The sequence below is a fragment of the Lissotriton vulgaris genome, chromosome 7 (genome assembly GCF_964263255.1).
Source record: "Lissotriton vulgaris chromosome 7, aLisVul1.2, whole genome shotgun sequence".
In the NCBI taxonomy this organism is placed as follows: Eukaryota; Metazoa; Chordata; class Amphibia; order Caudata; family Salamandridae; genus Lissotriton; species Lissotriton vulgaris.
The window spans coordinates 548,932,402-548,947,981 of NC_141695.1; the positions used below are offsets into that span (position 1 = coordinate 548,932,402).

Consider the following 15,580-nt stretch of genomic DNA (forward strand, 5'->3'; position numbering starts at 1 on the left):
TCTAGCTCCTCCATACAGTATCTTGGTGTCAGGCTGACCTCGTCTGTCGCTACCTTATATGCGGCCAACTTCCCCCCCCTACTGTCCCAGATACAGACCGAGCTTAACCGTTGGAAGCCCATGTTCATCTCTTGGATGGGTCGCGTGCATGCCATCAATATGACGATGCTCCCCAAGCTCTTGTACCTGTTCCAAGCACTCCCTATCACTCTGGAGGGGGATTTTTTTAGGCATCTTAAATCCATGATTCTGCGCTATATCTGGCAGGGAGGCCGTGCTAGACTTTCCTTTCTTACGCTGTGCCGGCCCCTGAAGAAGGGTGGGGTCGGCCTCCCGGAAATGCATCTCTATTATAAGGCGGCGTAACTCCGGGTGCTGGCTGAGTGGACCCAAATGGAGTCGGAGAAGCACTGGTTGCATATGGACAGGAGTGTGGCAGGAAGATCGATATGGGACCTGGTTTGGAAGGCGAAGGGGGATCGGCCTCGTAACGCCTACATTAGCACTCCTACGAGTACCACTCTGAAGGTCTGGGACTCTGTCTCTAGTGACGAGAGGTGGACCTCCTTCCCATCCCCCTTCACGCCTATCCCCTTTAACCCGGCCTTTCCGCCGGCTCTCGTTGAGGGCCCCTTTGACGGGTGGAGGGCAGGGGGTTGCCACGCACTCACACACTTGTTCCATGGGTATGAGCCGCTCACCTTCCATAATTGCATGCGTGATTACGCGGTGCTACCTTCCGAGCGTTACCGGCACGCCCAACTGCTCCACTGGGCGTTGTCACCAGAGGTGCGGGATGTAGCGACGAGGCCTCCCACGGATTTCGAATCCTATATCACCCGCGCATCATCTATGAAAGGGGTGATCTCATTCCTCTATGATCTTCTATTGACTACTGCTATCTCGCCTCGCCTTAGATACATGGGTCTGTGGGAAGAGCACCTGGGGCGAGATATCTCCGACGAGGAGTGGACTCACCTCTGGCGCGATTTACACAAATTCAATCATTCTATTGATCTCCGGGAGGCCCATATGAAAACAATGATGGATTGGTATCTTTACCCGACTCGATTGAAAAAGATTTTTCCCTCTGCATCGGATCGGTGTTGGCGAGGCTGTGGTTTCCTTGGGGATTTTTGCCATATCTGGTGGGACTGCCCTATTATACGCCCCTATTGAGGGGAGATACTGTCTCATATCAAAGATGTATTGGGTTACCCGATTCCGGACTCCATAGGCTTTGTGCTCCTGGGTCTTCGGGACCCGCTTTTAGAGCATCAGACCAGGGCAGATAAACAAATCCTTTGGCTCTGCATAGGCGCGGCCAAGTTGACCTTGGCTGCGGCTTGGAAGAAGGAGGCCCCTGCACTTTCCCTCTGGTTTGCTAAGTTGTGGAAGCTCTTGAGTGTGGAGCGTATGGCTGATGTTTTCAGAGGTGACTTTAAGAATTTCACTTTCAGGTGGGGCCCACTAGTCCGCTTTCTTTCTCGAGGTTTGCCATCGGTGGTCTGCCCACTCACTTTACGTGCCTTACATTTGTTTCAGGTGTGACGACTGTTTGAGTGAATGCCTTCTGCTGGACTGCCACCACTGGGGGGAGGGGTGTTGGGGGGTGGCTGGAGCCTTTGGGGGGGGGGGGCTTTGGTTTGTTTCTTCAGGGGGGGTGGGTTTTTCCGTTAGACCTCGCTGCAATGTCTTTCTCATGGCCAAGAAACATGGAGGCGTAACGTGAACTGGTCGAATGAGCCTCTGACTCGGACAGCTTTTGCCTGGTGCCAATGTGGGTTAATGCCCCTCCAGGGTTCCTTGTTGGGCACGACGCTGTTGCTAGCGGACTTTGAGACTTATCTTGCCTAGAGCTGTCACACTGTATGAATCTTCATCAAAGTTACTGCTCCTTGGTCATATGGAGTTTGCTCCTGCGAGGGCTTCTTTTGCATTTCATGTGCTTCCATCTTTTCTCTCTTCTGTTATTTCTTCCTTCCTGTACTCTCAATAAAAATATCTTTAACAAAAAAAAAAAGAAAAGTGAATATTTCTCCTTAAGAGCCTTTTGGTCAGAAGAGCTAGCCGATCCACATACCTTCTATCACATAGGGGAAGAGGGTCTTCTTTGAGATACTGCAGAAAACGTCACATTTTATTTTAGAGGTCAGTGGAGTCCAGATGCTAAAAGCAAATGTGATTTCTTGCGATTCCCATATTCGAAACCAGAAGGGTGCTTTTCAGCAACTGTAGGACTTTAGGGACACTGCCGTACTTTCTATGGTTTTATTTGAGAATAAATGTGAGTTATTCAATAATATTGTAAGGCAGAGGTCTTCAAACTTTTTGATGTCGAGACCCACTTGTTAAACTTTTTTAGGCATAAGGACCCCCTTCGGACAAAAATGTGTACTCTTCATTATCGACAACTATCAACAACTGTTGCTTCGCTGTTTTGTCACAGCGATGCAACGATTTTCATAAATAAGGCCCTCTTTACGTTTCTGAGGTATTTTACCATTAGGTATCGACATAAAAATAGCGTAGTAAATGGAAAATAAATAAAGTTGTTACTCATTGGGAAATGCACTGCAGTACATTATGAAACCTCTATTAGTTAAAGCACTACAGAGGTCTGCATGTAACCAGAGAGCCACAGAATTACATATTGGTTGGTTCAGTGGAGACTAGTGATGTGCATTATTAGTGCTACAAGGTCACAGCCTGTGACAGAGAGCACTTCGAATATGTAAGTCATTATTTCATACTTATATTACACAGTGTCAGATAGAATGCTGTAAAAGGTGGAAATGGTTTTACGATAAAATGGTGCCTTCAAAGCGTTGACTTTAATAATGCCAAAGTTTGTAATGCAATTTTTTTCCATAGCTGTCCCTTCAACACCTCTTCAGGGGTACTAAGGGCTGTCTAAATGCAGTTAAAATTAAAGCAAGCACTTCTCAGGCCCAGTTGGTAACGCTTTGCACTTCCACTCACAAAAACCAAGGGCCAGATTTAGGAGCCCTAATACCGGTCGGTAACGGCCGAATTCGGCCGTTACCGACCGGTATTAGGGTTTCCAGATGCAGGGGGCCTATATTTTACCGATTCTGTAAAGTTACCGAATCGGTAATTTTACAGAATCGGTAAAATACTGAATCGGTAAATTTACCGATTCGGACAAAACCACATGTAGGTAGCACTCCTAAGAGTGCCACAGGCCCTTAAAAATCGGTATTTTACCACCCAATCCTATTGGGTAGTAAAATACCGAATTCAGGTGTGCATGCACATCTGTGCATGCACACCTGTGCAATGTGACACACAGACATGCCCTTAGGGCATGTCTGTGTGCCACATTGCACACAAGTCCAGAATTGGGGTCTGGAGGGTGTCAAAGTGACACCCCCTGCACCCTTGCACGATTCGGTATTTACCAATTCTGTAAATACTGAATCTGTATTTCACATTGATTCCTATGGGCTTCAAGGCCCATAGGAATCAATGGGAAATACAGATTCGGTATTTACAGAATCAGTAAATACCGACTCTTACAGATTCGGTAATTTTTTACCTACATCTGCCTCCTTCCAATTTACCGACTTTTAAATACCGAATCGGTATGACTCTGTATTTAAAAGTCGGTAAATCGGATTTACCTACATCTGGCCCCAAATCTTTGTTATCACAAAGCTTGGAGTGATTTGATTAATTAAAGCCAGATCTTACTGAATGAATTCTTGTGGCAGTCCCTACCATCTAGTGTGGCTCGCTGTCTGTCCTTATGCCTAATTGCCAGGAAGGCTTCCTCTTTTAGCCCAGGGCTTATAAATGAACATAGATTTAAATGAAGTAACAAATTAACAACAAGAGAAATAAGCCAGAACTACTCCCAAGCATCGTTTACACTTTTACATTTTCATTTCATTCAGAGAGCAGCTGATAATGATCTAAATCACCGTCCCAGGAAGGCTTTCTTTTTTCTAAAGGAAAGCGCACGTTTTGAATTGCAGAGACAAGTGAAGCTGGGGGAATGCGCGACCCCCTTGCCAGGACTCCAGGGCCCCCCTGGGGGTCGCGCCCCACAGTTTGAAGACCTCTGTTGTAAGGTGAGAGTGTTAGACCTTTTCCTTATTCCAGAGAGAAAAAATATAGGAAACATTCTGGGGAACTTCTTTATAGAGATTTCTGGTGTTGCTCCCACATTCCAGTAGATGGACATCGAATGATGAAAATTCCCACCAGAGGTTGTGGCAAAGCTGTGATTGAGATTCACCATCATTGTCAACTTGGGATCACCTAAAAAGATGGAGGAACTTAAAAGGGCAGTCACTAGGAAAAATGAGCTGACTACTGAGAGATATAATAATCTATATATATAAAAACGAAAGTATGTCTGTCCTTTATGCATTACTACACCATTCATCCGATCGGCATGAAACTTTGGGAAGTTGTTGAGTACACTCCCGCAAAGGTTTCTGGCAAAAAAGAAAAAAAAGAAACATTTGTTAAATATTGGCCCCCCGGCCCCCCAGGGCCCTCATAATCTTTCCAATACTGAACGTTTACAGTTTCCGGTGCGACTCGCTTTTGCAATGACCATCAACAAAGCACAAGGACAATCGCTGCAAGTGTGTGGACTAGATTTGGAGAATCCGTGCTTCTCACATGGACAACTGTATGTGGCCAGCTCACGCGCCGGAAAACCTTCAGATTTATTTGTGTACGCACCAGACGTAAAAACAAAAAATACTGTGTATCCACAAGCACTCAAATAAATAAACAGAATTAAAACACTTTAAAATGTTTTCCATATTAAAATGAATAAGTTTCAATAAAAATGACACAATGTAAATTAAATGTTATCATAACAAGTTTCCTTAAATGTCCTTTCTTCTGAGATCGCAGCAATGGGTGACGGGTAAGCTAGTATATATATATATATATTTTTAACCACAACCTCTACGTTGCCATTAGCTCAGTTGCAAAAACTTGAGCAAGTGAAGAAAATCTCCTCTTATCTGCAGGAAAGGGAGCCACAAAGGGTTTTTCACAATAGTCATAAGCATATTCACCGAAGCAGCAGAAAATGTATGTTTTCAACCGGAACAGAGCACAACCTTAATGCTAGCAGCTAATTCCAGAAATGTTTTGATGGTTCTCACCACTAATGCTTGTTGAAGGCTAGCACACTGCTGAACAATAGGATACCTCTTTCCAAAAAGGATTTGTTATAACTTATTTTCACGTGTATAATTAAATAACTGTTGTGAATGTTCTAAGCTATTGCTTCTTTTTTCGATTCATGCACCTTTCTGCCACTTAAACAACACCCTCAACTTATGAAGAGCTGGGCGACAGAGTGTATTGATATTACTATAAACATTGTGTAAATTTCCTACTCTTCGGACATCTAATTGTTTTTATATGTATGTGGTATTAGTCAATGCTATATAGTAGTGAATTTGTCCAGTAAAAATGATTGAAAACAAAAAACTGCCTCTAAATTAAATCTTAGGAAACTAAAATAAAAATTACCAAGACGTAGTCATAGAGAACCGTATGTTTTAACACTGGTAAAAAATGTATGTGTAAACATATCCTGGAAGTGTTGAACATCCTGATTAAACCATCAATGGGTAAGAGCTGATTTTTTTCAACACACGGTATATGATTTGAAACCATTGTTCCTCTGATAATTCTTATGATGATACAAGACTTCACAAAGAAAGCAGAAGAACTACACGAGGAAATAGCTTGCATTAAAACTGAGTTATCCAGATAACGAAAGAAATTTGTACAAAAGCAATAGATGAAATAGATGGAGTGAATAAAAGACTATCATAGGAAATAGAAAACGTTTGTGGCACACATTGAACACACACTCTTTTGACTTAAAGAATGATCAAGTGTTTAATTAGATGGAATTTGCACGTTGAGTTTAAACCATTAATCAATTGTAGATCCATGAAACCAAAAATATTTGCCTGTCCTCAAAAGCCTCGACGGAACGATTAAAAAATTCCTTGTCAAAAGAATTAAGCTTTGTTCCTAGAAATAATTAAAACGCATTTGAAAAGGAGATCCAAACATTGGAATTCACTTAGAAATTTTAAATAAGGGTACATTTTGAGTGGAGAGAAGAACTAAAAACTATGCAAAGTGATGAGGAAAAGAAAACATTGAAATCTCCTGGTATATTCCAGGTTACATAATTAATTACAAATAACAATTGTTCAAAATCATTAAAAGATAGTATTTCTAAATAAGAAAGGAGTACCTTGAATGAATTGTATGGATATACTTCTAGAACATGCAAACCAGCTTACTAGAGTAGCACCATAGTCTTAATGGATATTCATTGGTATGCAACGAAAGTCATTGCTTCAGGAATGAAGTCATTTAAAATTATACCATGATGCAATGAGTGAAATAAAGACTTTAATCAAGCACATTACTACAAAAGCAGTTGATTAAAGCACAACCTAAGAATTGTCTGAAGAGTATTTGCGAGTCTAATGAGCACCTAGAATTGAGTAGAAACATTTATGCAGTAAACAAGCCTAGCAAGCAAAAATGACTTATCTTCTGAAATAAAGGTGATCTTTGTTACACCACTGGTGTCCCAGTTTGTATATTTCTCTGATAATGTGCTGTGTGCAACAGGGCACATTAGAGATGTGGCTTAGAGGCCAGGGCTGCTAATTTAAGAAGTAGTCAACCTGGCCTCAGTGCTGTCTCAACATCCTTTGATTATGGGTACACCACTTATTCTCTCTTTGCCTTAAAATGAAATGGGACATTGTGTAATGTAACTGGTATTAATAAAAATCGCTCCCATGCTCTGGTGCTGTATAAAAAAACTGCAAAATATTAACATTAGTCGCATTGGCATCCTTATGACTTTGTTCCTGCTAGCTCGAATTATTGTGACAACTGGAATTCAACCTATGATATTGTTTAACTGTTGTTAATAGATTGCCGTTGGCCAATAGTCCCTTTCTTATGTAAATGCTTTCCCAGAAAGAAACGGGTGAGCAACCAATCGTCCTTGATTGGCTGCAGGCATGTCCAATGCTGTTAATTCAGGTCACACCATTTCAGACTTTCATTTCTACTGGATCACTTCTTTGGAAAATATAGTCATTTGGCTATCTTTTGAATTCACATTGGCCTTCATGAATAGTTGTTGCCCACCCTTAAATTATCTCTAGCCGCTCAATACCAGCAATCCTTCATCACACCATGTCTAGTCTGTCAGCTTCATAAACTGCATTGTTATGCTGCACTTCCTCTCCCCAAACATAGCGGAAAGTGCTAGCTCTCAGCAGCAGATATGAGCCAAACTTGGTTTAACAGTGAAGGGGTGGAATCAAGGAGACACTGAATAATACATTTCAGTCAATTTTTCTGAATGACAAACAAATATACATATAATGCCTGCTAGAATTCATTCTATGAGCCCTATTCTTATATAGATAGATAGATAGAATACGAAAGAGTTGACTGGATTACACTCTACTATGCCCCCCATTACAGGTTTCTGATTGGGCCAGTAACAAATTTCCCGCAGCATCTGAATTACAAATTTCACTGAGGACTCTGCTTACTAAAAGCAGCTGAAAACTCCTGATGAGACATGGAGGGGTGGGGAATATTTCCAGTGGAATTAGTTTCAGTAGACCTTATTCCCACCCTCACCAAACAAAATCCTAATTTCTAGCTTATTTCTAGTTGAAACACAGGGCCATTCACGATCCCTGGTAACTGCACATTCCCAGAGTTGCCAGTAACCCTGGTATTGTAAACTCCTGTGGCAGGGGGAACTTATTACAAATTGGAAGTATTCATAATGGGATTCCTCGTAGTGGGTCAGTGGCCTTACTGTGCCACCTGCAAAGAGAATTGTGCTAGCTCTTTTATTTTCTTTGTGAATTTCCTTAATGCTTCCCGTCCATTGAGGCACTCACTGTAGAAACCATTTTAGAAACCGGATTGTTCATCAACCAGCACTGTTGTCGTCCAAAGTATATGCTCAGTACATCCAAAGCAATTCATTGTTTAGATCTGACCTAGAAACAGCTTGAGCTGTTTGTGTAGCCTTATGTCTGAAAACAAAACCGGCTAAAAAATAAATCCATACATATACCTCTACATCCATTTGTCTTTTCAACTCTCATTCATATTTAGCTTTAATCCACTACAGCACACAGAATGGGCCAACGAGTAAGCCCACCTCAGCTATTGGATCTCTGGGCTGTGCTTGACAGCATTGTGCCTGCTCTCGTTCAAATCCGCCTCAGAGGAAGTAAATTCCGCCCCAAGGCTGGTGGGCCAACACTTTACTTTTCAAATGCTTTTTCTTTCCATTCTTTTAATCTTTTTATTTTTAGTAATCCTTGTGTGTTGTTTGTTTTCAGGTCATAGTAATTAGAAATTCAAAGCCAATAGTAACTTTTCTTTGTACTAATAAGAATCAAATTTTCTATGATCGTTAAATATAAAAATTGTTTCTATACGTGTTCTAAGTATACCTGCTTACTAGGAGCTTCCTCACTGCTCTATTACATGGATAGTTCACTGTTTTTTAATTTTACTTTTTTATTTTAGGCATATGGCTATTACTTTCAGGTGGCTACATAGTTTCTTTATTTGCGAATGTGGTGTGCTATAACATATAAAAAATGGGGTATTGTGCAATATCCCGGAACCATACTTATAGGCTTGTCAAAGCTTGTTTACTACTGTTGCCAGTATGAAATAGCATATTCAACTATTTTTTTCAGGCCTTGCTAAGCAATAGAGAGAAGGACGTTACACTCTCACTGCGCTCTTCAGGACTCGTTATGAAAGCGATTCCGTCAAATGAAACAGAGGGTAAGTAAATAGCTATTACACACTCTATTATGTTGTTGTTTAATATTGTTATGTTATGATAACTAGGTATTTGTAGAGCGCGCTGCTACTCCACAGAGTGTCCCGGTGCCGGTTGTAATCCTTCTGACAGGAGTGATTGGGTAGTTTCAATTGCTTTTATGTCAAAGTGCTGAAAGAAATGACTGGAGCCAATTTGGATAGTCTGGCATCATCTCTCTTTGCAATTTTACCAAAATCATCTGAGGCAAAGATTAACCCACCTGGCCCAGCATTTCAGATGAGTTCCAGCCAAAGTATGTCCCACCCAGTAAGGTTGAGACCTACTCCAGAGGAACTGACGGTCAGGTCCAAGATGCCAGGAGTGGTGGGGCTCTCAGCAGGGGATGGGACAGGTAGCTGGCCCTTTCTTCAAACAATGTACTTTGTAAAAGCTGTAGAGTTCAGTTTAACAAGATGTGTGCACAGCTGTGAATCACACAACTTTACACACCCATAGCTAATACACACTACTACATGCCTGAAGGTAAATTCTGAATTTCAGAAATGTATTTCTAGCAAAGCATGACGTCTCATTGTATGTTGGGCTGTACTAGGAGCTAAAACTAACCTCCTGATGTATTGCGGAAGCAAAGACAGAAAGCAAGTTTCACTGTTCTTTAGCATCCTGATGGTTCCCAAGAGTATTATTTCTCTATAGCAGTAGATCATGTGTGCATAAGAATATGTGGTCTAACTTAAAGGGTGGTAATGGGAAAACTGACAAAAATGTGGATTTAGCATTGATCCCTCCAGTGACGAACGACGGGTGGGGGAGACCGACTGGAGACAATATAAGGTGTGTGATGAAGGCCGTTTTTTTGGGAACAGGTGCATCTTACCACAATACCAAATCCTTGGCCTTTCCCATACAAAACTAGGCCTAATGAAATATATACATATCTGACACAACCCCCGACCCCACCCCTAAAATGTTACCCCACAAACAGCATAAACATAATTACCAACTACCCAAACGCCTGCCTCAACTGTTTAAACGCTTGCCATATGTACACTCCCTCCCCCTCTGTCCAGGAAACCTCATTCCTCCTATCCTACCCCCCCTTAAACTAGGAAAAAGCGCCACTCGAAAGCCCCATAAGGCTTTCGACCCCCCCCCCCCCCCCCCTAGGACCCTGCACCTTCGGATACCTGCGCACCCCAAGAGCCCTATCTACTGCCTCCTTCAGCTGCACAATATAGAGCTCCATCCCATATCGTGACAAATGCACGCCGTCCTCCATGAAAAAAATACACTGCCCCATACCTCAACTACGGGTGCTCCATCCTACCCAAGCCTTCCTTCCCACAGAAAGCCTGCATTTCCCTGTTAATTTTCCTCTGTGTCCTGTCAATAGCTGCAGGCCTCTCTGCCCCCCTCTAGCATAGTCTAGGAATGAATTCCGACCAGATGACCTCACACCCCGCCCACTTCCTCCGAATTTCCAGCAAATCCCTCTTCCTCTGTTTCACAAGTGCCAGTCTCTTACACAGCACCAAGTCATTCTCTCCCAAGTGGATGACTACCACATCCAGACAGACTCCCTCCCCCCCTCCCCCCCCCCCCGCACAACATTGTTTTAAGCCGGCACCAACTCATGCCAACGCATGCCCCCTTTTCCCCTCCAATGACACCGAAACAACTGGTCATCTAACTCCAAATTTAGGATCCTGTGCTTCTCCCATTCGGCCCTCTCCGCTCTCTTAACAAAGGAATGGCCCACCACATAAATGCTCATCGCCGCCGCCGTAGGCCCCGCCACCGCACATGCAAAGATACATGTGTAAGTAATGGGCCAAACATGTCAACCTCACTCCACTGCTACCCCCCGCATCCTGACGTACGTCCTATAACAGTCCGATTTCCAGGGTCCCAGTAGTTTGATCTCTTCTTTGCCCCAACCCTTTCGCGCCGCCTCCGCCGCTGCACCAATGCGAAAAGAATGCGTCCCGAATTCCTTGGGGTCCTCACCGATAGACCACAGGGCGTACCGCAGGACCCACAGCAGCTGAGCTGCCGTCACCCGACCAGCCTCTCCCCCACCAAAAACCTCCCCACCGTCCTGCGCCCGTCCCCCCGCCAGTCGTCTCCCCCACTCTGCCGGACACACCGCCTCTGAACCAGGACCCAGCACCACCCAAGTACCCTCTCCTCGCTGATCAGTCTTCGACCGTCGCACACTCCCGGCCCTGCAAATCTACCTCCCCCCACCGCACTCCTGGCCGTCCCCGCAACCCAACCAACTCAGACACCCGGAACGCTCCAAAAAACATCCACGACATCAGTGTGGAAAACAAAACCGTCTGTCTGATCCCTGCACACCTCCGGTAAGCGGCGCACCAAACCTTCCAGCATCCCTTCCGTAATAGGAAGTCGCTGCCGCACCCACGCCCCCTTCTCCCTCTCCCAACCCTCCATAAGACGCTCTCCCGCCGAAGGCGCCTAACCCCACCAGAGCTTCCCCATTAACGCCACCCCGCCAACTTTCCCGCAATCGTCACCCTCGCCAGCCCCTTGTCCATCAACCCGAGCATGTACCGCACCACCTGCTCCTCCCGACGCCAATGGCCACGCTGCCTTACCGCTCCACCACGCAGAAACTTCAGCCACGCCTGCTCATAAGCCTTCCACGTGGACGCCGCCAGAGACGCCTTCACCAACTGAACGACCCGCGCTGTCCCACCAAACAAAGCTCCTCTGGCACCCGCGTCTTGACTGCGGCCGCCTCCGTGACTAGCCCATGGAACCTCTGCCACTGTGAACGAGACAAAGCATCCGCAATGTCATTGTCCACTCCCGGTACATGCTGAGCTTGAAACAGAATGTCATGCTCCAGGCACTTCAACACAAAAACGCTCATCAACTTCAGCACCTGGGGCTCCCTCGCGGACTGCCTATTCACCACTTGCACCACCGACATATTATCCACCCTGAACAAGACTCGCTTGTGCGCCAAGTCCTGCGCCCAAACTGTCACTGCCACCACCAACGGAAAAAGCTCCAGGAACGCAATACTCCATCCAACCGCCTGCCAATGAGCCGGCCACTGCTCTGCGCTCCATCTCCCCGCCCAGTAGAGACCAAAACCGCCGACTCCCGCTGCGTCAGACGACATCGTGACGTCCCACTCCCAGTCCTCCGGCGGCGCCATGGGCACTCCATTAAAGCGCCCCAAAAAGGCCAACCACATGCTCAAATCCTCTCTCGAACCCGCCGATAGGCGTACGTGATGATGTGGCAACGTCAGACCAGACAATGCCAGCCCTAGCCGATGGCAAAACGTCCGCCCCGCAGGCACAACTCGGCACGCACAATTCAGATGCCCCAGCAACACCTGCACTTCCCGCACCTTCACCTTTCGCCTGGCCAACATGTCTCTCACCAAATCCATCATCACTGCCCGCTTTTCCTCCGATAGGCGTGCTTCCATGGCCACTGAGTCGAGCTCTATACCGAGAAAGGACAGCACCGTGCTGGGACCCTGAGCCTTCTCCGGCGCCAAGGGGACCCCCAAGTAACCCATCAAGTCCGTAAAACTGTCCAGCTGCTGCCGGCAGTCCATCGAACCGGGCCGACCCACCAGGAAGAAATCGTCCAGGTAGTGCGTCACCATCTCAGAACCTGTGCGCCAGGAAAAAGCCCACTGTAAGAAGGAGCTGAACCTCTCAAACAATGCACACGACACGGAACACCCCATGGGAAGCACTCTATCCACGAAAATGAGGCCGTCAAACTGAATCCCCAGTAATTGGTGATCCGCCGGATGCACCGGCAACAACCGAAACGCAGATTTGACATTGCATTTTGCCATGAGTGCACCCTGCCCTGCCGCTGTCCCCAACCTCCTCGCCACGTCCACGGACGAGTACGACACCAACGCCAACTCTGCCGAGATGTAGTCATTCACAGACGTGCCATGACAGATGCTGAATCAGTCGAAACTGACCCTGCTCCTTTTTTGGAACCACTCCAATCGGGGAAATGATCAAGCCCGGCAAGGGCGGCTCCTGAAAGGGCCCCACCATCCTCCCTTCCTTCACCTCCTTGAAAAGCTTCTCCCGGATGATACCTCTGTGTGCGTTCACGGACTTCAGATTCTCCGCCCACCGAGCGATCCGCGGACCCTCGTACCCCAACCAAAAACCCTCCCTGAAACCCTGACGCAGCACGGCCGCATTGTACGCCCGCGGATAAGCCGCCAAGACAGGTTCGAGCCTGTCCAGCCTAACCGGTGTACGAGCCTTTTCCCATGGCACCGCCCCTGCCACCCCCCTTCCCTCCAGCGGGAGCTGGCGCCGACTGCTGCCCCTGTGCGGGCCCTCCAACGAGCCCCCAGCAGCGCACCACGGGGTGTCTCCTCCCGCACATGGAGAATTTGTGCTGAAAACGGCACACTTGCCGGAGACAGGAGCCCCTATTGAAGTCCCAGCAGGCCCCAACGCTGTTCGTACTTCTGGTGTCCCCCGACCCCACCCCCGCCACAGGTGGGGCTGGCCGCAAAGGGGGGCGTCGCCAGCGGAAGCCCACTGGCCATGTAGATGATGCGGCCAAACTTCGCCTCGCTCACCGTCTGCTGATACAAGTCCACATCCAGCTCTCCCCACTGCGCCTCCGGGTCCGAAGCCATGCACGCCCGGAACTCCTCGTCGTAATGTGACCACGCATAACCTCCGTATGTCATGTGCGCCCGCCGCACTACATCCATATACTTGAATAAAGCGACCGACCTGTCAGGATACTTTTCGCAGTAGACACTAGCATAAATCAGGAAGGAACCTGACCAATTGTCAATGGTCACTGGTACCTTGGGGCGTCTAGCTAACTCCTGTTCCTCCTCCTTCGAACCTTCCTCGGCCATCAACTCCCTGTGAAGCAACTTAAAAATCTCCACATACTCCCCTTTCCAGATCTTCTCCTTGGTTGCCAGTGACAAGTGCTCCCCCAGTGGTTCCGCCACCCCCATATACGGCAGCTTCTTGACTGGCACATCACAACTCTCCTTCTCCCCGCCGCCAGACGCCGCCGCACCTCCAGACGTCGCCGCATCCCCCGTCCCCGCGTTTGCAGACGCTGCGTCTCCCGCCGCCCCCTCGGTCCCTGTACCCACCCCCGCATCCATCACATACCTGCCCTTCACCAGTCTCACCAACTCCCCACCTTCTGCATCCGTACCCACAGACACCTGGCCTCTCCGAGGCGCACCCGAATCACCCCCCCCGGCATGTAAATGTATTGGCATTTTATATAGCGCACTACTTACCCGTAGGGTCCCAAGGCGCTTCGACCGCTGCGAAACCCTTCCTGGCTTCCCTGAGAGATGGTCCCTTAATGGGTATCTCCAGGGTGAGACCAGGCATCCCCGGCGGTCTGGTGGGGCCGTTAGTGAAGATGAGGCAAGCTAATGCCCAGAGTTGCCGAATGTGATCGCTGATCAGAGTGGGCACCGAGGCGAGAGAATTATCGAGTCCGCTGACCCTGGTCCAGAAACCTGCCGCACCGGGAATCGAACCCTGGTCCCGGGCCGTCCTCTGCTCTCGGGTCTGCCGCCTCTAACCAGTGAGCCACACTACTTCACTCCTTCACATCCGCACCTCCAGTCACCAGGCCTCCATGAGGCCTGCCCAAGCCACTCCCCATCCGTGCTCCGGTCTTACCTGGGGTCAAGACTGGCGTCCGCACCGGATCCCGCCGCCTAACCAGTTCCGCTGGGGGGGCCGTCACTCGCGGCACCGTCTGCCGGGGGCATACCTGCAAAATACTTCCAACAGCATTACACGTGTCCCCCTCCCCCTCCCGAAGCTCCCCTTCCTCCTCCGACTTCAACTCTCCGCTCACCCTGCTCAAGCCTGCCTTGTCCCTGCACCCCTGCATCACCGACCCCAAGTCTACGCTCTCCCTTCTCCCACTCTCCGTTTGGTAATCCGAGTAGCCTGACACACGTTCACTCCATCCCTGTCCCCCGGCGGCCGTCTTGACCCATCGGGAGGGGGGCAGTGGAGACCTATGGCCCTGCCATCCACTGTCCTCACGTGCATGGTCCCTCGGTGGAGCGCGACCGCCCGTACCAGGCAGAGCCGGCCCATCCTCTCAGCGGGTTGGAGCCGCATACTGCTCACCCGAGCCCCCTGCCAACTGCTCCTGCCAAGAAAAAAGCTGGGAAGTCCAGCATGCCGATGTAAACTCACCTCCTTCGCCCCCCCAACCTCCTGACGCACCCCTCCCCCATGCCGCTGAATGCCCTCCCTGTCGCGCCGGACGTCCCCCCCGTCCCCCCACCCTACACCCAACGTGCCCCCCAGTCCCCTCCCGCGCCCTCCCCCAGACCCCCACACGCCCCACATCCCCGCGACCTGCCCCCGTACCCCACTCCCTGCATCCCCCTTCCCCCTCTCTTCTCCCACCCCCTCTCCGCTCCCGCCTCTCCCCACCCCTCCCCCTCACCCCCCGCGGCGACGCTGGCCTGCTAGGCCCCACCATGCCCCCCTCCCCGTCCAACGATGACCCCCAATCCAGCTCACTCTCTCCCCCCCCCTGCCCCTACCCCCTCCTCCTCCTCCGATTCCTCTATCAGCAACGGGTATCCACCCCCCTCCCTCTGGCCCCCAGCTCCACCCCCCCGCCTGCACCCAGGGCCGGCCCCCCACCCCCCCACTCCCCCCACCTTGCAAGCCTGGCAAACCC

General features: G+C 48.5%; 1 protein-coding gene across 2 annotated transcripts in view; it reads left to right on the top strand.

The window, feature by feature from the left end:
• The window catches only part of PIK3R6 (phosphoinositide-3-kinase regulatory subunit 6), a 688,429-nt gene that overhangs the window by 603,616 nt on the left and 69,233 nt on the right, over window positions 1–15,580 (top strand). Inside the window, exons 18-19 of one of the 2 annotated variants that reach the window (XM_086930634.1) lie at window positions 2,025–2,312; window positions 4,095–4,468. Coding sequence is in view for 1 of the 2 variants with exons in the window: in XM_086930633.1 (XP_086786759.1) it covers window positions 8,772–8,862 (91 nt within the window). In the remaining variant the exon portion in view is untranslated. Of the gene's footprint in view, window positions 1–2,024; window positions 2,313–4,094; window positions 4,469–8,771; window positions 8,863–15,580 lie in introns of those variants that run through there. The other variant, XM_086930633.1, reaches the window with a different exon arrangement.